The 27,310-nt window shown below is 43.3% G+C and overlaps 1 protein-coding gene across 1 annotated transcript; it reads right to left on the reverse strand.

The window, feature by feature from the left end:
• Positions 1-3,981: 3,981 nt before the first annotated feature.
• On the reverse strand, positions 3,982-12,733 carry LOC137436259 (natriuretic peptides B). The gene is made up of 3 exons (XM_068129980.2): positions 12,447-12,733; positions 8,396-8,787; positions 3,982-6,189 (listed from the first exon to the last, which is right to left on the reverse strand). Exons 1-2 carry the CDS (start codon positions 12,588-12,590, stop codon positions 8,398-8,400), a joined length of 534 nt encoding a protein of 177 aa, XP_067986081.1. The 5' UTR covers positions 12,591-12,733; the 3' UTR covers positions 3,982-6,189; positions 8,396-8,397.
• Between the last annotated feature and the right edge of the window lie 14,577 nt (positions 12,734-27,310).

Consider the following 27,310-nt stretch of genomic DNA (forward strand, 5'->3'; position numbering starts at 1 on the left):
GAATGCTGGAGACCAAAGCTGAAATTGGGAAAACTAAATAGCCTATTTTACTCCCAGGGTTCCCAGGATTACCCACCCAAAATATCTTTGCGATCGGTTCAGCAGTTTTTACGGTACCTTCGAACAGACAGACGGACATTTGGTGAATTATAGTAAGATTATTATTATTTATTATTATTATTATTATTATTATTATGAACAAGAAGATGAAATCCCGGGTTTGAGCGATCTCGTTTTTTCGCTTTATTTTGCTTTTGCCTTGGTCTGGAGAACTGAAAAGGGACCCCTACCTCGACAATCAGCTGAACAGACCAGGTAGGCTCTCATACAGTCACGTGAAAAAGTAAGTACACCCCGTGTAAAGTTTTGATTTTTTCAACATATTTTAACATACAGCTATTTGATCTTCATTTCAACAATATTGATAGATAAAGGTGATATAATATAACAAATATCATGAAACATTTACATTTTGTAGTCCATTGTATAATTTAAATAAACATAAATGCAAATTTTGCATGTGGAAAAAGTAAGTACACCCTTTGTTCTAATAGGTGGTATTGCCCCATTTGGCAGAAACAACCTCAAGTAGGCGTTTCTTATAACTGTCTACCAGTCTCTGACATCGACTGGGAGAAATTTTGCCCGCTTTTCCATGCAGAATTCTTTCAGCTGTGTGATGTTTGAGGGGTTTCTTGCATGCACAGCTCGTTTGAAATCCCCCCACAACATCTCGATGGGATTTAGATCCGGGCTTGACTTGGCCATTCCAGAACCCTCCATTTCTTTCTTTTCAGCCATTCCTTGGTGGATTTGCTGGTATGTTTAGGGTCATTGTCATGTTGCAATGTCCACCTTCGGTTGAGCTTCAACTTTCTGACAGATGGCCTCACATTATCCTGAAGCACCCTCTGGTACAATGAAGAATTAATAGTGGATTATATGATGGTGAGCTGCCCAGGCCCTGATGCAGCAAAGCTGCCCCAAACCATAATATTTCCACCACCATGCTTTACAGTTGGTATGAGGTTCTTGTGCTCAAATGCTGTCTTTGGTTTTCACCAAACATGTCTTCTGGTACTGTGGCCAAATAGCTCTACCTTTGACTCATCTGTCCAGAGCTCATTGTTCCAGAAATGCTGGTCTTTGCCAAGGTGTTCATTGGCAAACTTTAGTCTTGCCCTGATGTTCTTTCTGGACAGCGATGGTTTCCTCCTGGCACACCTCTCATGTAGATCAAAGTTGTGCAGCCTCTTTCTAATGGTAGACTCGTGCACTTTGACATCAACAGTGGCAAGAGCTACCTGTAGGTCCCGTGATGACATTCTGGTGTTCTTAGAGACTTCTTTCAGCATCTTGTGGTCTGCTCTCGGGCTGAACTTGCTGGGGCGGCCTGGCCTGAACAAGTTGGCAGTTGTTTGGAATCTTCTCCAATTGTAGATGAGCTTCCGGACAGTCGAATGATTGATTTCAAATTGTTTGGAGATCTTTTTAAATCCCTTCCCAGACTCGTAGGCATCTATAACCTTCTTTCTGAAGGCCTCAGAGAGCTCTTTTGATCTAGGCATGGTGACGCCGCACACTTCAATAACAAACAGCAAACCAAACTAAATGTCTGAGGTTTAAATAAGACAGGTTCCTCCAAGATCCTCTCTAACGATGTTCTAATCATTTGCACCTGAGCTGGTGCACCTGATTCTAATTTTAGGTATTTGAAGTAGTTTGAAGTCGGGGTGTACTTACTTTTTCCACATACGAAATTTGCATTTATGTTTATTTAAATTATACAATGGATTACAAAATGTAAATGTTTCATGATATTTGTTATATTATATCACCTTTATCTATCAATATTGTTGAAATGAAGATCAAATAGCTGTATGTTGAAATATCTTGAAAAAGTCAAAATTTTACATGTGGTGTACTTACTTTTTCACATGGCTGTATGTGGCCTAAGTAAGTTTTTAAAGAAGATAATCCAACTTTACTTTTGCATGTAGCAGATGGGAGTGACATTTTTTTCTGCACCATCCCTACATGGAGAGTACTGCCGTACTCTCTGATAATTTGTTATAATTGCTATATACTCAAGAAATTTGGATTTGAGATCAAAAGATGAATATGAGGCAAAAGGACACAAACAAGGTCATGTTTTATTTCGTGGTATTTCTATGAATATATATTTCACCATTGTAGAACAATAGCACTTTTTATGTTCAGTCCTCACATTTTAAGTAGGCATCGGTATTGGAACAGATTAACGTAAAGTAAATTAAAGTAGTATAATAGTTAGCATTTGGTTGCATATCCCTTGCATGCAATAACTGCATCGAGACTTTGACCCATCAATACCCACAAAATCTTTCTATCTTCCTTTGAGATGCTTTGCCAAGCTTTTAATGCAGCTATTTTCAGTTGTTGTTTGTTTTTGAGGGGTTATTACTTTTGGCTCCTCTTCAGCAAGTGAAATGAATGCTCCATTCGATTTAAATCAGGATATTGACTTGGCCAGTCTTAAATATTCCACTTTTTCCCACCTGATGAACTCCTCGGTTGCGTTAGAAATGTGTTTTGGGTCATTGTATGGTGAAGCATTGCCCAAAAATTTTGGAGGCATTTTCTTGCACATAGGCAGACAAAATTTTTCTGTGCACTATCCAAATTCATTCTGCTGCTGCCACAATTAGTTACATCATCAATAAAGATGAGTAAGCCAGTTCCAGAGGCAGCCATGCAAGCCCAAACCATGACACTACCTCCACTATGCTTCACAGATGAGGTAGTATGCTTTGAATCGTATGCTGTTCCTTCCTTTCTCCACACTTTTGCCTTTTCAAAACTTTGGTAAAGGTTTATCATTTATTTGCTTGGTTTCCTGGTCTCATATGTCCATAAAACTTTGTTCCATAACTCCACCGACTCACTTCTGTACTTATAGGTAAATTATAATCTGGCCTTTCTGTTTGCGGTACTGATGAGAGGATTGCATCATGAGGTGTAGCCTTTGTAATTCTGCTGTCGAAGTCTTCTATGAATGGTAGATTGTGAAACTTTTACTCCTGCTCTCTGGAGGTTGTTGGTGACGTCACTGAGTTGTTTTAAGGTTTTTCTCAACAGATCTGATGATTTTTCTGTTATCAACTGCCATTTTTATTCTTGGTCAACCTGATCGTTGTTTATTGATAGGTACACTAGTGGTTTCTTTCTTTCTGAAGATATTCCAAATTGTATTTGATATGCCCAATTTTTGTGCGATGGTTCTCATTGAATTCATCTGTTATTTCAGCTTCCAAATTGCTTGTTTTTCTTTCATAGACAGTTCTCTTGTCTTCATGTTTGTTTATGCCTAAAGACTCCAAAGGCAGACTCCCAAGGCAAAAGCAAAGGCCAAAACCAAGACTAGACATTCACAGCTCTTTTATGTGTGAACGATCAATGCAACAAGAAACACCTGTCAGTCATTTGTTGCAATACTTATGCTTATCTAAAATGGGGGGACTGAACATAAAAATTAGTTATGTACTTACTATTTTAAACTTTTATCTTACTACTTTATTTTTAAAATTATTGTTCTGCAATGGTAAAACATATACAGTCGGGGCCAAAAATATTGGCACCCTTGCACTTTTTTCAAATAACTCACAATTTTCCCTAAAAATAAGTTGAAATTGACAAAAGTATTTGGTCTCCACAATTCTTTATTTCACTGTTAATATCACAGAACCTTTGTTTTTGATTCAGAACTTAATATATCCTTTTAAATCAGAAAATAAAAAGGAATGGCATTGACAAAATTATTGATACCCTGGAACTTAATATTTGGTAGCACAGCCTTTGGACAAAATAACTGCAGTCAAGCGCTTCCTATAGCCATGAATAAGCTTCCTCCACCTCTCTACTGGCAGTTTGGCCCAGTCTTATTGTGTAAACTGCTCCAGTTCTCCCAGATTTGAAGGGTGCCTTCTCCCAACTGCTGTTTTCAGATCTCCCCACAGGTGTTCAATGGGATTTAGATCTGGACTCATTGCTGGCCACTTCAGAACAGTCCAGCATTTAGTCTTGAACCATTCCTGGGTACTTTTTGAAGTGTGTTTGGGGTCTTTCTTCTACTGCAAGACCCATGACCTTTGACGGGGACCCAGCTTTCTGACACTGGGTTGAACATTGCGCTCCACAATGCCTTGGTAATCTCCTGATTTCATGATGCCATGCACACATTCAATGCACCCATTGCCAGAGGCAGCACAGCAACCCCAAAACATCACTGAACCTTCCCCATGTTTGACTGTAGAGAAGGTGTTCTTTTGTTTGAAGGCTTCATTTTGTTTTCTGTAAACATAGAGATGATGCGCTTTACCAAAAAACTCTAATTTGGTCTCATCTGTCCAAAGGACATTCTCCCAGAAGGAGTTTGGCTTGTTCAGGTGTGTTTTGGAAAACTCCAGTCAGGCTTTCTTGTCTCTCTCTCAGCAGTGGGGTCCTCCTGGGTATCCTACCTTAGAACCCTTTCTCGTTGAATTGGCGACGGATGGCGCGAGTTGAAACTGTCGTATCTTGTGTCTGAATGTCAGCTTGATTGATGGCAGTTGATCGAGGTGCTTTCTCCACCATTCGACCAATCATTTGCTGCAATCTTCGATCAAGTTTTCTCTTGTAGCCACGTCCATGGAGGTTAGCTACAGTGCCATGGGCCATAAGCTTCCTGATAACATTGCGTATGGTGGACACGGGAACATGAGGGTCTCTGGAGATGGACATGAAGTCTTGAGATTGTCCATGCTTGGCTACAATCTTGTGTCTGACCTCCTCAGACAATTCTCTGGTTTTCTTTATTTTCTCCATGCTCATTGCGGTACACACAGTGACACAAAACAGCAGAATGACTCCTTTTCTCTATTCAAACAGGTTGAATGAGTGATTTTTATATTGCAGCCAGTTGCACATCACCACAGGTGAGTTCACTTTCAAAGTAAAGGCGAATCACCTGCTTGAAATCTAATGATTTCTAACAACTTCTAAAAGGTACCAATAATATTATCCGGGCCATTTTCGGATTTCGGTGTGGAATAAGCTAAGATTTCGTAATTTTTTCAGCTTTTCTGTTTTGTTCCACTGCAAACCAAAGAAATACATATGTGGATACCAAAATATTTTTTAATTTCAACACATTTCTGGAAGAAATGGTGCATTATTTGAAAAAAGTGCAAGGGTGCCAAGATTTTTTGCCACAACAGTATATATATAAATGCCAATAAATAAAAGCTGACCTTCTGTATTCTTGCCTCATGTTCATCATTTGATCTCAAATCCAAATTTCTTGATATATAGCAATAATAACAAATTTGACTTCACTGTTCCAATACTTATGGAGGGCATCATATATACTCTTGCATGTGACTTCCAAAGCAGACCATTGCGAAATGCAAGTTGTCTGTGATGAGAAATCTTAGCAACACGGCGATTAAAAAGAAAGGTCATCGCAACTTCACACAAACAACCGACATTGTATTTGATCAAACATCTCGGTATACAAGTGCTACAAGCAGTTATATGTGGGAATGTGTGGTCCATTGGAGAGCAAAAAAGGCACGGCCATTACACGTTATGAAACTATCACAATTAACAGCACTGGTGTTTCGGCCAAACTGAATAATGGTAATAAATAATGATGATCATAACCATGTCCACCATGTCATCGCCATATATAACATTAACAGCAGTAGGAGTAACCAGGACTCATACAAATACATTTGATAAACACGCTTCATAAAGAGACTCCACCAATACAGACAGTTCACATTAAATATACTTATCACAATAATTCTTACATCAATAAGTTACGTCGCCAAGTAGTGCGCTCACACCGGAAAGCCGCATTGACAGGTATCACCACATCCGAAAACGTTTCCACCCTCAGGAAAGTTTCCTCTGAACATATTCCAAAATCCTAATACTAATCGGAACAGCAAAATTAATGTAAAATACAAAAAAAAAGTTTTTTTTTTTTTTTTTTTTAGCCGAATCATCATCACAATAATCACTAACCAGAAATCTATGCATCGCACACTCTCTGTTCAAAACAAAAGTCGAAATGAAAAGGAAATCCTTCATCCCGGATGGACCACAGACGTTTAATCGCAATCTCCTCCACATGGTTGTGAGTAGTTGTTTCAAAATGAAGAGTGGGTCCTGAAAAGAGAAAGTGGGATGGGAGAGCGAGAGGATGTTTCGGGTTAGGGAAATAATATGGCGTGGTGACGGCAAGGAGGTGTGTAGGGAACTTTTACTGCAGGAATAGAGCAGGGAAATAATTTGAAAAGCGGAAAATGAACACTAATTGTGATTGACACCACTTGGGTTGCCATTAAATGTGTGGTCGGTCGAACTTAGAAAAATAATTAACCCTCACCAAAATATCCTCTATAATTCTTCGAGAACTCTCTACATCCTGTCAGGCATGTAATCGGATATTTGGGGATAGTAAAAATGATCATTGTTCAGTTAATGGTACAAATTGTTGTAAAAGGATTCCATTTTAAAATGGCTTTTTCAGAATTGCTGATATGGCTAAGATCTGCTGATAATTCAAAGCTTCATCACACCTTTCCAGTTCACCTCCATCCCATCTTTATCCATTCCACCTTTCCAGTTCACCTCCATCCCACCTTTCTCCATCCCACCTTTGTCCATCCCACCTTTATCCATCCCACCTTTCCAGTTCACCTCCATCCCACTTTTCTCCATCTCATCTTTCCAGTTCACCTCCATCCCACCTTTCTCCATCTCACCTTTCCAGTTCACCTCCATCCCACCTTTCTCCATCTCACCTTTCCAGTTAACCATCATCCCACCTTTCTCCATCCCACCTTTGTCCATCCCACCTTTCCAGTTCTCCTCCATCCCACTTTTCCAGTTCACCACCATCGCACCTTTCCAGTTCACCTCCATCCCACCTTTATCCAACTCACCTGTCCAGTTCGCCTCCATCCCACCTTTCCAGTTCACCTACATCCCACCCTTATCCATCCCACATTTCCAGTTCACCTATATCCCACCCATATCCATCCCACCTTTCCAGTTCACCTCCATCCCACCTTTAACCATCTCACCTTTCCAGTTCGCCTCCATCCCACCTTTCCAGTTCACCTACATCCCACCCTTATCCATCCCACATTTCCAGTTCACCTATATCCCAGCCATATTCATCTCACCTTTCCAGTTCACCTACATCCCACCATTCCAGTTCATATCCATCCCACCTTTCTCCAGTTCACCTCAATCACACCTTTCTCCATCTTACCTTTCCAGTTCGCCTCCATCGCACCTTTCCAGTTCACCTACATCCCACCCTTATCCATCCCACATTTCCAGTTCACCTATATCCCACCCATATCCATCCCACCTTTCCAGTTCACCTACATCCCACCATTCCAGTTCATCTCCATCCCACCTTTCTCCAGTTCACTTCAATCACACCTTTCTCCATCTTACCTTTCCAGTTCGCCTCCATCCCACCTTTCCAGTTCACCTACATCCCACCCTTATCCATCCCACATTTCAAGTTCACCTATATCCCACCATTCCAATTCATCTCCATCCCACCTTTCTTCAGTTCACCTCAATCACACCTTTCTCCATCTTACCTTTCCAGTTCACCTCCATCCCACCTTTCCAGTTCACATCCATCCCACCACTCCAGGTCATCTCCATCCCACCTTTCTACAGCACACCTTTCTAGTTCACCTCCATCACACCTTTCTCCATCTCACCTTTCCAGTTCACCTCCATCCCACTTTACCATTTCACCTCCAGCCCACCTTTCCAGTTAATCTCCATCTCACTTTTCCAGTTCACCTCCATCCTACTTTATTCCATTTCACCTTTCCAGTTCACCTCAATCCCACCTTTATCCATCCCACCTTTCCAGTTAATCTCCATCCCACATTTACAGTTCACCTCCATCCTACTTTATTTATCCATCTTATCTTTAGACTTCACCTACATCCCACTTTTCCAGTTCACCTCCATCCCATCTTTCTCCATCCCATCTTTCCATGTCACCTTTGCCATTACTTTTCATTTATGGCACATCCTACACATACACTCTATACATCGCAAAGATCTGATTGGCTCACTTACACTTATGATCACTTTTACATATGAACGATGTGATCACTTGCATTTTGTCTACCTTCACTTCATCTCACCACGTTTCTTCACTTCGACACCTATTTTAATAACTTCATTCTTCATGTGCACATTGCATTCTTCATGTTCCCTCCTCCATGTGCTCCTAATTACTCACACCCTAAATTCTTCATCTGTACACTTCATTACTCCAATACCCTCCTCTTATCATATGCACACCCCAGCTATAGTATACATGCATATTCACCTTTAGCCGCTGAAAGTCCTCCTTCGTGCTCCTCTGCAGCCAAGTCCAGTAGAGGCTCCGATTCTGTCCATCTTCACCCCAAAACAACCGTCGGAACTCGACCCCGGCCTTGTCTTGGGAAAACGGTGTCGCCGCAAGTCCTGTCGGCCCAGAAGTTCCTGCCATGAGTTGCTGGCACTCTTGAGATGGTCCGAGCGGATTGGATGCATCGACCGGCGGGATCGCTGGATAACAGGGAGACCAAAATAATGAACTGACAACTGGGGCCCGTTTTGTAATGATGGATATTGATCAGAGAGCACGCTTGAGGGTGAGAGCTTCGCCGCTTGTGGATCCACTTGGACGTCGCCGCCACTCCCGCTGAACTCATCCACATATGGCAGCTCCATGTGCTGGATTTGGGATAGAGTGGCGAGAGAGGAATGAAGGTCACACAAGAGTGAAGAATACCAGAAAAGAACACAGCAGGTAAGTCGGGGCATTCTAACCAGAAAAGAGTGCAGCAGGTAAGTAGGGGAATTCTAATCAGAAAAGAGTGCAGCACGTAAGTATGGGCATTCTAACCAGAAAAGAGTGCAGCAGGTAAGTAGGGGCATTCTAACCAGAAAATAACACAGCAGGTAAGTAGGGGCATTCTAACCAGAAAACAAGTACAAAAAGTTTTAATTAAAACAAAAGCCGCGTCGATGTTACACAATGCCTAGATGCAGCTGTGCCTATAACGTCGATGTTATAGGCACAGGACATTCCTATTGATTCGATTACTTGATGTTATTTTTGTGCAAAGTGAAAATATATCTCGGCAATTTCCCGTATGTGGCGACGAATTTTTTAATATATCTCGGCATTTTCCCGTCTGTTATTTCAGGCGGTGTATGACTGACCATGCCGCGATTTAAAAAATATATATCTCGGCAATTTCCCGTGTGTGGCGACACGTGAACGAAGCTATGCTCCTCTCTCCACATTATTGTGATGACGTATAAATTAAATATTTCATCGTGACGATTGTCATCAAATGGACGAATTTTTAATATATCTCGGCATTTTCCCGTCTGTTATTTCAGGCGGTGTATGACTGACCATGCCGCGATTTAAACAAAATATATATATCTCGGCATTTTCCCGTCTGTTATTTCGGGCGGTGTATCACTGAGCATGTCGCGATTTAAACAAAATATATATATCTCGGCATTTTCCCCGTCTGTTATTTCAGGCGGTGTATGACTGACCATGCCGCGATTTAAAAAATATATATCTCGGCAATTTCCCGTGTGTGGCGACACGTGAACGAAGCTATGCTCCTCTCTCCACATTATTGTGATGACGTATAAATTAAATATTTCATCGTGACGATTGTCATCAAATGGACGAATTTTTAATATATCTCGGCATTTTCCCGTCTGTTATTTCAGGCGGTGTATGACTGACCATGCCGCGATTTAAACAAAATATATATATCTCGGCATTTTCCCGTCTGTTATTTCGGGCGGTGTATCACTGAGCATGTCGCGATTTAAACAAAATATATATATCTCGGCATTTTCCCCGTCTGTTATTTCGGGTGGTGTATGCCTGACCATGCCGCGATTAAAAAAAAATATATCCCAATGGACTTGAAGTTACAGGCCTTTGAGAATTCATTTCGTTCTATAAAGGGCAACTTTCATCGGATTTTCTTCCCGTTTTTTTTCAACCGAGTCTAAAACTATGTTAGCGACTGTGAAAAATGAAATGATATATCGAATTTGATTTGAAATAAAACTGTGTGAGAGAGGAAGACACCACGGGCCTACAAAACAGGCCTCAAAGCTATGCGAGTTAATAAAATGGTGGATATTTGTTTATATGAAGCCTCTCCCAAAATGGGTGGAGCTATGGTTCCCAGAATGGGTGGAGCTTTGAGGTTTTGTCTTCTCTGCAAGAACAACAACAAGAAGAAGAAGAACAAGAAGAGGAAGAACAACAACAACAGCAGAGGACACTCTATGAGCAGCGTCTGCGACGCGGCTAAAAATGGGTGGAGCTTTGGTTCCCAGAATGGGTGGAGCTTTGAGGTTTTGTCTTCTCTGCAAGAACAACAAGAAGAAGAACAAGAACAAGAAGAAGAAGAACAACAACAACAGCAGAGGGCACTCTATGAGCAGCGTCTGCGACGCGGCTAATAACACAGCAGGTAAGTAGGGGCATTCTAACCAGAAGAGAGTGCAGCAGGTAAGTAGGGGCATTCTAACCAGAAAATAACACAGCAGGTAAGTAGGGGCATTCTAACCAGAAAAGAGTGAAGCAGGTAAGTAGGGGTGCATTATAACCAGAAAACAGTGCAGCAGGTAAGTAGGGGCATTCTAATCAGAAAAGAGTGCAGCAGGTAAGTCGGGGCATTCTAACCATAAAAAGTGCAGCAGGTAACTAGGGGCATTCTAACCAGAAAAGAGTGCAGCAGGTAAGTAGAGGCATTCGAACCAGAAAAGAACACAGCAGGCAAGTAGGGGCATTCTAACCAGAAAAGAGTGCAGCACGTAAGTAGGGCATTCTAACCAGAAAAGAGTGCAGCAGGTAAGAAGGGGCATTCTAACCAGAAAAGAGTGCAGCAGGTATGTAGGGGCATTCTAACCAGAAAAGAGTGCAGCAGGTAAGTAGGGGCATTCTAACCAGAAAAGAGTTCAGCAGGTAAGTAGGGGCATTCTAATCAGAAAAGAGTGCAGCAGGTAAGTAGGGGAATTCTAACCATAAAAGAGTGCAGCAGGTAAGTCGGGGCATTCTAACCATAAAAGAGTTCAGCAGATAAGTAGGGGCATTCTAACCAGAAAAGAACACAGCAGGTAAGTCGGGGCATTCTAACCAGAAAAGAGTGCAGCAGGTAAGTCGGGCATTCTAACCAGAAAAGAGTGCAGCAGGCAATAGGGGTATTCTAACCAGAAAAGAGTGCATCAGGTAAGTAGGGGCATTCTAATCAGAAAAGAGTGCAGCAGGTAAGTAGGGCATTTTAATCAGAAAAGAGTGCAGCAGGTAAGTAGGGGCATTCTAACCAGAAAAGAGTGCAGCAGGTAAGTAGGGGCATTCTAACCAGAAAAGAGTGCATCAGGTAAGTATGGGCATTCTAATCAGAAAAGAGTGCAGCAGGTAAGTAGGGGCATTCTAACCAGAAAATAACACAGCAGGTAAGTAGGGGCATTCTAATCAGAAAAGAGTGCAGCAGGTAAGTAGGGGCATTCTAACCATAAAAAGTGCAGCAGGTAAGTAGGGGCAATCTAACCAGAAAAGAGTGCAGCCGGTAAGTAGAGGCATTCGAACCAGAAAAGAACACAGCAGGTAAGTATGGGCATTCTAACCAGAAAAGAGTGCAGCAGGTAAGTAGGGCATTCTAACCAGAAAAGAGGGCAGCAGGTAAGTAGGGGCATTCTAACCAGAAAATAGTGCAGCAGGTAAGTAGGGGCAGTCTAACCAGAAAAGAACACAGCAGGTAAGTAGGGGCATTCTAATCAGATAAGAGTGCAGCAGGTAAGTAGGGGCATTCTAACCAGAAAATAGTGCAGCAAGTAAGTTGGGGCATTCTAACCAGAAAAGAGTTCAGCAGGTAAGTTGGGGGCATTCTAACCAGAAAAGAGTTCAGCAGGTAAGTTGGGGCATTCTAACCAGAAAAGAGTTCAGCAGATAAGTAGGGGCATTCTAACCAGAAAAGAGTGCAGCAGGTAAGTAGGGGCATTCTAAACAGAAAAGAGTACAGCAGGTAAGTAGGGGCATTCTAAACAGAAAAGAGTACAGCAGGTAAGTAGGGCATTTTAACCAGAGAAGAGTGCAGCAGGTAAGTAGGGGCATTCTAACCATAAAACAGCGTGTCAGGTAAGTCGGGGCATTCTAACCAAAAAAGAGTGCAGCAGGTAAGTCTGGGCATTCTAACCAGAAAAGTCGCAGCAGGTCGGTAGGGGCATTATATTGTACATCTATGACGTCATCACGTTTGTATTAATTCTGTGCATTTTCATATGTTTGACTCTTATGATATTATGATTTAATGAAGATAATGTTTTGCACAAATCGTCCCTCTTACCTGGGCGTGCAGTCTCACGGGATTTCCCAGCACGAGCGGCCAGCAAGGTACCAGCAGGAGGATCACCATGAAGAGCGGCAGCGCAGTGCAGCGCTCCATCCACCGCGCCTTGTCACTCTTCATTATTCGCGCTCCCAGATCCATTTCCTTACTTTACTTCTGCAATATCCTCCGCTGCTCCTTTTGCATTCAAATCTTCCGCCTTTATCACTTATTGTGCTATATATCGCTGCGTACCTTTTGCCCGATATTCCTACCTTTGCCTTGATCTACCAATGGATTTGCCCCTCTCTCTCTCTCTCTCTCTCTCCAATCTATTGCTGATGACCTCTCCTTCCCTCTCTCATCCTATGATCACAGCCTTTGCAGTTTGGTTTATATAATGTGCCTCCCTCGAAGCGCAAATGGAGCCCAAGAACGCAGGTGGGGGCAGTGTCCCAAAACCAAGAGGTGGGGGAGGAGGGGAGTTAAAGGGGTCTGCTCAGCCTCTTGATATCAACTTTTTTTAGATTTATAAAAATAAAACCCGTGATGTCACCTGCAGCACATTCTCACTACGTGCCTTTCAAGGTGCAAGTGCGTTGACATTGGATCTGCGTGTCAATCATCACGCGCTTTCTGATAGCAAGTCTTATCTATTGTTCTTCTGTTATGCCGGTTTGGTTTGTATAGCGTTTGTCTTGTGTCTACTGGTACGTCTTGATGATGAGGACACTGTCCAAAAACTGCTGTTGGAATTGACCTTTATGAACCTTGATCGTGCCCTTTACACCCTGCCCATTTTGGGTGATGGTTTCCTCTGAAGTCAACAATGGTTCATTGTCTCCCTCACTTTTTTGAGACATTCTTTTCACAGGTTTCATGGAAATCATTGTTGCCCTGCTGGTACTCAATCCATGGAAATCAATGTTATGGCTGCCGGCCGGAAATGCCTGGTACCTGGTACCCTCTGTCGCATCGAGGAAAACGAATTCCGCTGAACGCTTTTCCATACAATAATTTTTGGGCAGTGTTCCATGATAACGCCTTAGGAAGATGCCCGTCTCTCCGACTCCGTCTTTCTGTCGCTCAGGGATTGCTTCAGACTTGTACATCATTGTCCTATTTGTTCTTCTAAGATCCCATGTCACGATGCTGGAAGGTGGTGTGTAGAGGAGGCTGGTCTTGTTCCGGTCCCTATTTGGAGAATGCTCAGGAAGAGTTCCTTATCGCAGCAGATTCCTGGGACATCGAGTGTGCATTGTGAGCAAGTCAGAAGCGAAAAATAAACCACAGGATTGTTTACTATCTATTGCATTATAAATAATAACAACAACAATAATAAGAACGATCTGAAGATAATACAAGACAAATCCCACTAAACCTCCATCCGAAAAACAGAGCAAATGGAGGAGGTTTCCCTCCTGATTGTAGGACAGGTGATTTTGAATGCCTTAGATTAATGTGACCTTAACTTCATAAGTTTTAATCACCTACAAAGTTTGTATCACTAACAACAAATTTTATACACAATATGATCAAAGGTATGGAGACAGTAAGGGAACATGCAAGGTTATTATGTCACACTAAGTATTGTATTTCTTTTAGGGCATCACTGTTACTAACACTTTGCACCAGAATTCGTGAGATTATCAGGTTAACATTGCATTGTTCATTCTTCAGAGAAAGTGCAATCTCAGTTGTGGATAATGCTTCATTGTTTCTGATCCCCTGGTGGTATTCTAAGACATCCCATAGTTGTTTTATTGGATCTAAATTAGTATGGCCTGGGTTTGAATCCTGACCCAGCTATAAACTCCCATCTGCCAGCATTCGTTGGTAGACGTTAAACGCCCCACGATGTCCTTCGTGAAAACTAGGCGAGCTATCGCTGGAACCCTGAACAAATTCCACTGAACCAATTCCAAATTCCTGCTCCAACCAACAGAACATTGCATCAGCGGCACAGCTGCGCCCTCAGCTAATGATGCTACCCTGCAGCCTTATGCTGCATACGAACGAAGAAGACCCCCCCTCCCCCAGCCCCCCAATCTCCGAGTGATTTGTATGCATTGCAAATTTGTCTCCAAGATACAGTACCACATGACCAGAGTATCATGTTCCGTAATGAACATTTAAAAACAAGGGTTATCAGGGCAGCCCAGGACTAGTGCACTAACCTTTCAGCTCTGGAGTTGGTGTTACATTCCCTGCCGGACTATAAAAACTTGCTGGAAGTACAAACCAACGGCACATCTCTCCAACCCGGTTGGTCGACACTTCAACCTTCCTGGACATTCTTTCAGTCACATTGTAGTCTCCGGTATCTTTCTCCATTTCAGCACCACGGATAGTTGCTAAGACATATTTACAGGATTGGCACGTTGGCTCCTCATGGGACCAACGAGCGCCTTTCATTCACTCCGACCTATCCCATCTTTTACAACTTTTCGATTCTTTCCCTCTCTCTGTTTTCCCTCATTTTACTTTATTTCATTTTCTCTATGTTACTTATCCTAATTTATTTGTCCTCGCTCGCCTTCACTTTACCTCTCCCTCCTTTTCCTCATCTCTCATCTCCCATTTTACTCATATCTTTCCTCTTCCCTTTTTCTCCCCATTTTCTCTCTCCTTTTAAAATTTTTTCTTCGTACTTTAATAATAATTTTAAAAAATTATCACATTTTTAAATTGCTTCAGTTTATTTATCCAATGTCTTTATTTCGCTTTTGTTTGTTTCTCTATTCTTTTCACTTTTCCCCCATTCACAGTCTGCTTGATATTTAAACCTTGAACCCTGACCTGCCAAAATCAGCCATTCTCACCCCCCACGTACTCTATGACTCACTCACACCCTCCATTAACCTCCACCCCTATCCCATCTCCCTCGCTTTCTCCAACGAAGGGTTAACACCTGAAAAGTGAGCTTCTCCTGGCTTCCCAAGGCAGTTAGAATACCTTGATTACCATCCTGTTGATACCATCTATCCCAGGCAGGGCATTGTATCTATGCGTGCCGTTCCGCTGACGGATGCTTTGTAGACAATAAAGAGCCCGCTGTGCCTTTGACGAAGAGTAGGTGAGTTATCGGAATCTTGGTCAGATCCCAGAAACCCCTGCCCGATCCCACATGGGGTCCTGCGTCATAGGCTCAGCCGTGCCCTCCAGAAATGGCACAACCACAAGCAAGGTGCCACCTCAATAGTATTCCCGAAAACATAAACCTAAAGTATGTACGTCATGTTCTGCTAAAAAAAGATTTCATATCAAATTGTTTTTTTTAAATAATGCTTTGCATTGACGCATAAAAATCTCGAAGTGCTTTACAATATAAGAAAACCTGGTAGTAGAAATTCACAAATCAACTTTAAGATATAAAAATTTTTTTTAGAGATGTAAAGTTGCTGCTTATCGAATAAAAAAAAAAAATCTATTTCAAGATGTCGCAATGGAATGTGTGAAACGTTATTTTCCATGTACAGTAATGTGAGGTATCCATCGCTTTAAGCATCTTGGATATTGTTGGCAATGTTACTTCCAAGCAGATGAGCACAGGGGGAGGTTTATTCCTTAACTGATGTAGATGGGAAAAGCTCACAAACAATATAATTCAACAGTTGCAAGAAAAAAACAAAAAACAATCTTCATGTACTTGCCAACTGATCATCACCAGCTGCCCGAAACCCCTGAAGGTTCTTAAAATAAAAAAGAAAAAGTCGCTTAGGGCTTACGAATAAAAAATGTGATCAAAAAGTCATGGATCTTGAAAATATTTTATATTTTATTTATTAACATTTATATTTTATATCCCCCCCCCCCCTCCCCCTCCCACGCCTCCTGCCCCCAAGCCCTCTCCCTCCCACACTTCTCCCTGCTCTCAAATGTTGCGGTTGTGTGCTTCCCCTTCTCTCCCCATCTTGTCTTCCGCTCCCTCTTTTTGTATATTTTGTTTGTCTGGTTTGTTTTGTTTGTTTGTTTGTGAAATAAATGTTAGCTCTTTCACGAGCCTCGATTCAGTATACAAAAAAAACCCAAAGAAACAGGAGGCGCTTATGTTTGTCTGTTATCATTTTCTTTCCTAAGCTTCCCTACCCTGCGGTGTGTTCTTGTACACACAGGTGAACATGTTGTGGGTCCGGAGTCTTATTTGACTCCCAATGCATTACCAGTTGGTCTGTGAGTGTTCCCATCTGACCTCCTGGCTCATGATATGGGGACACCAGGCTCAAATCCCATTGACCATATGTGTTTCTCTCTTCTCTATTAATGTACTTGTGCAGCAGATGATTTATGGACAAGCTCCTCTATGAGCATTAGATTACTATAAAAAATAAATAAGTAAAAAGTGATGCCTGGAAGCTTTGTTTTGCTCCTCCGATGGGTGACAAGGTCCTGAGCTGTTCTCCTGAGCCACAGCTGCTGGCTATTGCAACTCCATGGGGTGCCGTGACCCCGACAGACAAGAGTCATCACTGATTCATCTCTAATCGACATCTTCAATTGATGCTGCTTTTTGTCTACCTGTGTGGGAAAAGGGGTCACAGATATCCTTCCTCCTTTGCTATCTGTCTTCGGGGTGAAGGGTTCATTGATAACTCGGCCCTCCTCCACCCAAACCTTTTCCCTTGTTGTTTGTCTGTTTGTTTTTGTATACAAGGTCGAGGCTCGTGTAAGAGCTAACATTGATCACAAAAAGACAAACTGACACATAAAACATAAAACATGATAAAGGGAGCAGGAGAACAAGATGGAGAGCAGGGACATCGGGAGATCTGTGGGAGGGAGAGGGCTTGGGAGGTGGAGGCATGGTAAGGGGGGAAGGGGTTGAAGAGGTAAAAAAAAACAACACGTGGACACTGCAAGGACTTCCAGGAAAGAAGTCGGTATTTCAAAAAAGTGGATCTGGGGTGAATTAACAGGGGTAGAAAAGATCAAGGTTTTGGATGGGGGAAGATAAGAGATGATGGTGAACAGCTGTTTTAAAGACCTGGAGGGTGGAGTGGGATTGAAGAGAGTGAGGGAGTTTGTTCCAGAGGCGGGAGAAAAGAGGAATGAAAGAGTGAAGATGAGCAGAGATTCTTGATTTGGGCAGTTTCACCATAAGAGGGTTGCTGGCAGATCTTGTGCGACCTCTCGGCATATTTGGGGGACAGAGTACAGATAGAGCTGGGGGAGCTAGGCCGGAGAGGAGTCGGTAGAAGACAGGGACAGGGTAGAAGACTCAAATCGACATCTTCAATTGATGCTGCTTTTTGTCTACCTGTGTGGGAAAAGGGGTCACAGATATCCTTCCTCCTTTGCTATCTGTCTTCCGGGTGAATGGTTCATTGATAACTCGGCCCTCCTCCACCCAAACCTTTTCCCTTGTAACCTTTCTGCCTCAGATTCTCCATTTTTACCTCATCTCACTGGGAGAGTGGACTTGTGACTTCATTTTTACACATCTTTAGAAAAGCTTCCTCTCCTTTTCAATTATATAGGGCATTCAAATATTTGTATGAACGAGATATTCACAATAGTCAAGCAATTTTCTTCATACAATCTTTAGTAAACATTACTGTTGTAGATCAGCCTTGAATAACTCACCAACTCAAGTATAAGTGACAAGGTATTTTTACCTGCAACATGTCGCAGGTTAACACGAGATTTGCGTCGCGGTTGTTGGGGTTCTCGTTGTGGGTCGATTTTTGAAATGTGCACCCATTGGTCGGACAGCTGCTGGACCACAACCACAACTGTTGCTTGATTTCACCCACGATAGTTCCGAGACAAAATGATATGGCCGCCATCTTGTTTCCAAGTGGGCCTAACACATTAGGCCTGTAAGGGATCTGCTGATTATACATTGTACAGCTTTATTGTGTCAGATTTCCATTGGCATTATTTGGGTTGAGTGTTAAATTATTACTAAGGTTTAATCAAACCCGTGCGAACCTCCCTAAAGAAAGTGTTACGTTATATTTGAATGGCGCCATAGGTGCCTGCGGAACTACGTATTTTCCGGTTTGTGCACCCTTCGCGACAATAGTCACGTGATTGGATACGTTGAAAACAAACCACAAAAGGGCACGTGTTACAGCTTACTTCTGGTAGTCTCGCCCTCATCCATATGCGCGTTAAATGTGCACTTCCCATTTGGCCCGTTACCAGATTTCTAAAGCCATTTCAGTCGCACTTAATAACAAAGTCCCGTACCTTTTGTGTACTGAATCGAGGCTCGTGAAAGAGCTGACATTTACTTCACAAACAAATCAACCAGACAAACAAAATATATAAAAAGAGGGAGCGGAAGACAAGAGAATGTGCAGCACACAAACACTTGAGAGCACACAACATTTAAGAGCAGGGAGATGTGTGGGAGGGAGAGGGCTTGGGGGGAGGAGGCGTGGGAAGGGGGGGGGTGGGAGAAGTATAAAACACAAGGACACCAAGGACTTCCAGGACAGAAGTTGGTATTTCAAAAAGTGGAATTGGGGTGAAATTATCGGGGATAGAAAAGATCAAGGTTTTGGATGGGGGAAGATAAGAGATGGTGGTGAACAGCTGTTTTAAATACCTGGAGGGTGGAGTGGGATTGAAGAGAGTGAGGGAGTTTGTTTCAGAGGCGAGAGAAAAGAGGAATGAAGGAGTGAAGGTGAGCAGAGAGTCTTGATTGGCAGTTTAACCATAAGAGGGTTGCAGGCAGATCTTGTGCGACCTGTAGGAATATTTGCGGGACAGAGCCCAGAGAGAGCTGGGGGGGGGGGGGGCATGGCCAGAAAGGAGTCGGTAGAAGACGGAAAGACCACCAACCTGTCTGCGGTGAGTGAGTGAGAGGCCCTTGGAGTTAGCTTCATCGCAGGAGATTCCAATGATTCTGAATGCTTTGCTTTCAACAGCGTGAAGACGAGCTAGGTGTGAGGCAGGAGCACCAGCCCAGAGGGGAGAGCAGTATTCCATTGAGCTGCGGATGAAAGCCTTGTACGTGGTGAGGAGCTCAGGTGTGCCAAGGAAGGACTTCGCACGACGGAGGATGCCCAGTCGGCGACTGGCTTTGGAGGCCAGATTTGAAATGTGGTTTTTCCAGGAAAGATCATGGCAGATAGTGAGACCCAAAAGTTTGAGTGACAGAACTTCTTGGAGAGGATGATTCAGAAAGTAGATGGGAGGGTTGTCCAGTCGGTCTTTTCGGAGAGACATCGTAAGAGTGTGAGATTTGTCAGGATTGAAAGACATGTTCCACTTGTTTGCCCAGTCTGTGATTTTGTCCAGGTCTGCAGAGAGTGAGGAGGCTGCAGACTGCCGATCTGAGGGATGAAGAATGGAGCGACAGAGAGTAGAGTCATCAGCAAAGAGATAGAGAGGATTTTCAAGAGAGTCGGAGAGATCATTGATGAAGACCAGAAAAAGCACAGGGCCCAGAACACTGCCTTGGGGAACTCCAGCCTGAACAGGAAGAGGAGATGAGAGAAACCCATTCAGGGCCACACGTTGACTACGACTAGAGAGGAAGTCCGCCAGCCATGCGTGGAGATTTCCATGGATACCAACAGAGGAGAGTTTGGTGAGCAGAGCGGGGTGCCAGACCGTATCGAAGGCACGTGATATGTCAAGGGAGACAGCTCTAATTTCCTGTTTGGCATTGAGGACCTCCAGCCATTGCTGACAAAGCAGTAGCAGCATGTCCAGAGTAGAGTGACCAGGTCTGAAACCAAATAGATGATCAGAGATCAAGCCATTGGAGAAGAGGAAAGATTTCATATCTGAAGCAATGATGGATTCCATGACTTTACTGATAATTGAGAGAAGGCTGATTGGTCTGTAGTTGCTGGGATCTGTTTTTGCACCTTTTTTGTGCAAAGCGGTGATGTTGGCAGATTTCCCAGCAGATGGCAGATGACCTTGAGCAAAAGAGAGTGTGAAGAGAACAGAGAGAGGGAGTGAAAGAGCGGAAGAACATGATTTTAGGACCCGTGGGCTGATGCCGTCACCTTTCCACCTTGTCAGGAGGAAAGGACACAGAGTCCAGGAGCAGCTGGGTACGACTGGGTACGGTGGGTACAGAGAGGGATGGGTTTGGGACACAAGATTTAGAGGCAAACACAGAGTTGAGGCATTCAGCTTTTTCACGTGCGGAGTCAGCCGTGTCGCCGTTTGAGGTGAGGGACGGGATGGAGGGGGAACAAACGCCAGAAACAGATTTGACCAGACGCCACCAGGCTTTGGAAGAGGGAGACAGATAAGAGAGTTCTGTCCTGAGAACGGAGAGATATTGTTTCCTGGCTCTCCTGAGGGTGGACACACACTTGTTTCGGGCTTTGTGAAAGGAAATGAGATTTCCTTCCGTTGGATTTGCTTTCCAGGAGACGAAAGCAAGTTGTTTCTGGGCAATAGCCTCACCACAAGATTCCGTGTACCATGGACGGGAAGAAGGGTATGACAACTGAAGACGAGATGGGATAAATCTGTGCATGAGAGAGAGCAGTTTACTTTGGAAGAATTCCCAGGATGAATTGATGTCAGAGGCGGTAGAGATGGGAGACCAGTCCAGATGATTGATGGCTGCTTGAAGACCATGCCAGTTGGCCTGAGTGAAATGCCAGACTCGTCGACGCTGAGGAGGCTCTCTGAGAATGGTCGGAGAGATGTCCACTTTAACAAGCACATGATCAGATGAGCCGATTGGAGCAGAAGAAGAGCAGCAGACATTTCAGGGAAGTTAGTCATAACCAAGTCCAGAAGAGAAGATGCTCCGTTGATTGAGATTCGGGTCGGGAAATTGACAGATTGTGTCAGTCCCAGTGAGTCACAGAAGTCCTTTGCTGAAGAGCCATGTCTGGTGAGAGAGGTACCCACACCCAGCCAACTGGCATGGTGACAATTGAAATCACCACATATGAGGAAGAGAGAGTTGGGATGGGTAGATAGAAGTTGGTCCATGTTATCAGACAGCGAGATGTAGATGGAGTCATCACTGTTTGGTGGACGGTACAACACACATATGAACAAAAGGTGGGAGCGAAGGGGAAGCCGTAGCCAAAGGTATTCCTGGGGGTGAGGTGGAGAGAGGGCAGTGCAGGGCGAGTGAGGAAGAGAGTTTTTTTATAAAGATAGCAACCCCCCCTCCAGGACGAGGCTCATGTCTATCATACCGGAGGAGGGTTTATTGACCATGTAAAGGTTTTTAGGAACAAAAGGTGTACCAGTACCCGACTGCAAAGCCCCAATGAGCCGGCGAAGCCAAAGCCCCTTGCCACTATTTTACCCATCACTATGGCATCAGTAGGTTAGGTAGTTGGGAGTAGGTAGGTGTAGTAGGTACCGTACCCAGTTCAAAATGACACCATTTGCATTCTGGATGAGATTAAAATTGATAAAATTTACTTCTTGATTAATTCGGTGAATTCCGTCTCAACTTCGGATATTTCCGGCCGTGAAAAACTATCCCCTACGGCCGCGAGATTTCTAAAAAATAATTCTTCATCAATTTTAGAATATTTGACGCCGTTTTCACCCTCCGAAACACGTAATAAGCTTTTAAAAAATATTTTTCAAATGCTCGAATCTCATTGGTCCCGGTGTTTGGTGACGATTTTCGTTGAAGATAACGAGGTTGGTCTTAACGTATTTTAATTACAAATTAGAGGTGCATTAGATTGTGAATCAAACAAAGACGGGTGAAACAAACTCCTATTGAACTTTTTCGCAATTGTTTTATGCAAGCTTCCACATCCGGTCGATGGCGGCCTCCATTGAGTGATTTGGTTTTAGAAATACTTTTTCAAATGCTCGAATCTCATTGGTTCCGGTCTTTGGTGACGATTTTCGTTGAAGATAACGAGGTTGGTCTTAACATATTTTAATTACAAATTAGAGGTGCATCAGATGGTGAATCAACAAAGACGGGTGAAACAAACTCCTATTGAACTTTTTCGCAATTGTTTTATGCAAACTTCCGCATCCTGTCGATGGCGGCCTCCATTGAGTGATTTGGTTTTAGAAATATTTTTTCAAATGCTCGAATCTCATTGGTTCCGGTGTTTGGTGACGATTTTCGTTGAAGATAACCAGGCCCGTGCGGGCCGAGGTTGGTCTTAAAGTATTTTAATTATCAATTAGAGGTGTATAAGATTGTGAATCAAACAAAGACGGGTGAAAGAAACTCCTATTGAACGTTTTTCAATTTGTTATGCATACTTCCGCATCCGCAAGATGGCGGCCTCCATTGAGCTTCGGAATTCTCAAGCCAAGGCATAATCTGGTTTTCGACATAATACGTACGTGTTTATTGACAACACCGGCTTCGCCGGCTACGAGTACCCGACTGCAAAGCCGCAATGAGCCGGCGAAGCGAAAGCCTCTTGCCACTATTTTACCCATCACTATGACATCAGTAGGTTAGGTAGTTGGTAGTCGGTAGGTGTAGTAGGTACCGTACCTCGTTCAAAATGACACCATTTGCATTCTGGATGAGATTAAAATTTATAAAATTTCCTTGATTAATTCGGTGAATTCCGTCTCAACTTCGGATATTTCCGGCCGTGAAAAACTATGCCCTACGGCCGCGAAATTTCTAAAAAATAATTCTTCGTCAATTTTAGAATATTTGACGCCGTTTTCAGCCTCCAAAATGTGGTAAAAAGCTTTTTTGAAATATTTTTTTAAATGCTCGAATCTCATTGGTTCCGGTGTTTGGTGACGATTTTCGTTGAAGATAAGCAGGGCCCGTGCGGGCCCGGGGAACGAGGTTGGTCTTAAAGTATTTTAATTACAAATTAGAGGTGCATAAAATTGTGAATCAAAAAAAGACGGGTGAAACAAACTCCTATTGAACTTTTTCACAATTTTTTTATGCAAACTTCCGCATCTGCAAGATGGCGGCCTCCATTGAGTGATTTGGTTTTTGAAATATTTTTTCAAATGCTCGAATCTCATTGGTTCCGGTGTTTGGTGACGATTTTCGTTGAAGATAACCAGGGCCCGTGTGGGCCCGGGGGAACGAGGTTGGTCTTAAAGTATTTTAATTACAAATTAGAGGTGCATAATATTGTGAATCAAACAAAGACGGGTAAAACAAACTCCTATTGAACTTTTTCGCAATTGTTTATGCATACTTCCGCATCCGCAAGATGGCGGCCTCCATTGAGCGATTTGGTGCGTCAAAGCTTGGAATTCTCAAGGGATCCAGCAAAATCTGGCTTTTCAACATAATACGTACACGTTCATTGACAACACCGGCTTTGCCGGCTCTTACCATAGATAGAGAGGGAGGGCGGAAACTTGGTAACGGAATACACCTCTGACGTTCTTGAGGCCTGAGCCTAGATCTACTGTAATCTATACACTCCAGAGAGGATTATAACATAACCCTTCCTGCACGAGTTTCCTGAAACTAGACCCAGCTTTTCTTCAGACTCGCATTGATATTGAACCAAACCATGAAGACCCCCAGAGATTAATTGTATAATACCTTCAACAGCAAGGATGAGGGAGTTGCGTTGACAGAGGAGGCAAAAATATATTTGTTTTATGTAGCAGGTTGTGACCACAGTGCGGTCATTCTTGGTTTGTATAGAACCAAGAGAAGGAGGGATATGTGGACTATTCCTCTTGGGTCATCCCATACATGATCGAGGCTCATGGAAGAGCGAGAGCAGATTGGAAGGGAACATGATGGAAAGGAGGAAACACCAAAAGTAGAGAAGAAGTGAGCGTGAGATCAAAGGGAGGGGGAGAAGGACACATTGGGTGAACAAGCTGCACACAAACTGAATGGAACACAACAAAAAGAGGAAGGAGAAGGCAGGGATGAAACAGAAAAGGAACAAACCAACCGACAAAGTAACAAATGAATAGGGGTTAAAGCAAGGGAAAATTCAAAATAACCTGGAAAAGGAGGAGTGCTTGGGAATGGGGACGTATGGGTTGGAAGAGATCCAGAGTATGAATGTGGGATGATCTGAGGTAGTGGTGAACAGCTGTGTTCACCGAACCCATCCTTTCTCACGTAGGTTCCCGCTCTTTCCCCTACCCTCCACACCTCCCTCTTTCCCTCCTTCTCTTTCCTAATGGCTTTGCACACTACGGCACAGTTAATTCCAACGGGCACCTGTCGGTGCTCGCGACAGTTTATTTTTGATTCAGTGCCACCCAGTCGGATACGACACGCAAAATAATGGTTTCTTTGGGGTTTGATTGGGTCACTGCTAGTCAGGTTCACTATGTCAATAAATTATATTTCGTTCAAAATCATGGTAGATTAGCAAACCTATACATTTTTGCAAAGGTTATAGCATAAGGAAACTAAAAATCAATGTTTACATTTGGAGAGATACCTGTATGGCGGCCATTTTGGATTTTCAAAATGGCCACTGTAAAATACATATTTTGTTCTATTTCTACCTCTAATTACCCTAAAAACTTTTTAAAATATACTAAACCTATATTTTCAGGGACAAGGAATCCAATGAAAGTATCAAATTAGTGCTATGGGGAATGGTAAGACACGAATCAAAGGTTTTGAATTGCAAAATACTGTCTTTATACTCGCGATAAGTTGCATAATCAAATACATGTTATCATTTTGTACAGGCAGTTAATAAGATCAAAATGTGTCACAATAATTCATATCACCAAACATACACAGGCAGTCAGCAAATTCATATATACACATGCAGTCAGTATAACTTCACATCTACACAGGCAGTCAATGACAAAATATACACAGGCAGTCAATGGCATCAAACATACACGATTACAGAATATGCCATTTAGAGTTCGTCATCACTGTCCTGTGTGTCGTATCCGACAATATAGTCCGCATCGTTTTCACAGTCCGTTCCACACAAGCAAAGGTCGGTCAAATTGATTGGCAAATCGAATTGGTCGAATGGTCGATCGAATCGAATTCGATGAATCGAATCGAAATGAATCGATTGGTCGAATGGAATTGGTCGAATTGGTCGAATGGAATTGGTCGATTGGTCGAATTGAATTGGTCGGAATTGGCAAATGTAAACATTGATTTTCAGATTTTCCATGTAATAACGTTTCCAAAAATGTATAGGTTTGCTAATCTACCATGATTTTGAACGAAAAAACATAGTGAACCTGATTATGCTATTGGTCCAACAATTAGTGCTTGGCAGTAACTTTGTCATCCCGGAATTACGTGGACTAATCTTCCTGGGTCATCCCGGAATTAAGTGGACTAATCTTCCTGGGTCATCCCGGAATGTATGTGCACTAATCCTCCTGGGTCATCCTGGAATGTACATCGACTAATCCTCCTGGGTCATCCCGGAATGTACATGGACTAATCCTCCTGGGTCATCCCAGAATGTATGTGGACTAATCTTCCTGGGTCCTCCCGGAATGTTTGTGGACTCATCTTCCTGGGTCCTCCCGGAATGTACATGGACTAATCCTCCTGGGTCATCCCGGAATGTACATGGACTAATCCTCCTAGGTCAACCCGGAATGTACATGGACTAATCCTCCTGGGTCATCCCGGAATGTACATGGACTAATCCTCCTGGGTCATCCCGGAATGTCCATGGACTAATCCTCCTGGGTCATCCCGGAATGTACGTGGACTATTCCTCTTGGGTCATCCCGGAATGTATGTGGACTAATCCTCCTGGGTCATCCTGGAATGTACATCGACTAATCCTCCTGGGTCATCCCGGAATGTACATGGACTATTCCTCCTGGGTCATCCCGGAATGTACGTGGACTATTCCTCTTGGGTCATCCCATAATGTATGTGGACTAATCTTCCTGGGTAATCCCGGAATGTTTGTGGACTAATCCTCCTGGGTCATTCCGGAATGTATGTGGACTAATCTTCCTGGGTCATTCCGGAATGTATGTGGACAAATCTTCCTGGGTCATTCCGGAATGTATGTGGACTAATCTTCCTGGGTCATCCCGGAATGTTTGTGGACTAATCTTCCTCGGTCATCCCGGAATGTATGTTGACTAATCTTCCTGGGTCTTCCCGGAATGTATGTGGACTAATCTTCCTGGGTCATCCGGGAATGTATGTGGACTAATCTTCCTGGGTCATTCCGGAATGTATGTGGACTAATCCTCCTGGGTCATCCCGGAATGTATGTGGACTAATCTTCCTGGGTTATTCCGGAATGTATGTGGACTAATCTTCCTGGGTCATCCGGGAATGTATGTGGACTAATCTTCCTGGGTCATTCCGGAATGTATGTTGACTAATCTTCCTGGGTCATTCCGGAATGTATGTGGACTAATCTTCCTGGGTCATTCCGGAATGTATGTGGACTAATCTTCCTGGGTCTTCCCGGAATGTATGTGGACTAATCTTCCTAGGTCATCCCGGAATGTATGTTGACTAATCTTCCTGGGTCTTCCCGGAATGTATGTGGACTAATCTTCCTGGGTCATCCCGGAATGTATGTGGACTAATCTTCCTGGGTCATTCCGGAATGTATGTGGACTAATCCTCCTGGGTCATCCCGGAATGTATGTGGACTAATCTTCCTGGGTTATTCCGGACTGTATGTGGACTAATCTTCCTGGGTCATCCCGGAATGTATGTGGACTAATCTTCCTGGGTCTTCCCGGAATGTATGTGGACTAATCTTCCTGGGTCATCCCGGAATGTATGTGGACTAATCTTCCTGGGTCATCCCGGAATTGTATGTGGACTAATCCTCCTGGGTCATCCCGGAATGTATGTGGACTAATCCTCCTGGGTCATCCCGGAATGTATGTGGACTAATCCTCCTGGGTCATCCCGGAATGTATGTGGACTAATCTTCCTGGGTCATCCCGGAATTGTATGTGGACTAATCCTGCTGGGTCATCCCGGAATGTATGTGGACTAATCCTCCTGGGTCATCCCGGAATGTATGTGGACTAATCTTCCTGGG

The sequence above is a fragment of the Myxine glutinosa genome, chromosome 11, assembly GCF_964187855.1.
Source record: "Myxine glutinosa chromosome 11, kmMyxGlut1.1, whole genome shotgun sequence".
Lineage (NCBI taxonomy): Eukaryota > Metazoa > Chordata > Myxini > Myxiniformes > Myxinidae > Myxine > Myxine glutinosa.

Coding starts and splice junctions, on each gene's coding strand:
- LOC137436259 (XM_068129980.2), bottom strand. CDS start 12,590: ATGGATCTGGGAGCGCGAATAATGAAGAGTGACAAGGCGCGGTGGATG. Junction 8,788..12,446: donor CCGTGAGACTGCACGCCCAG/GTAAGAGGGACG, acceptor TCCCAAATCCAG/CACATGGAGCTGCCATATGT.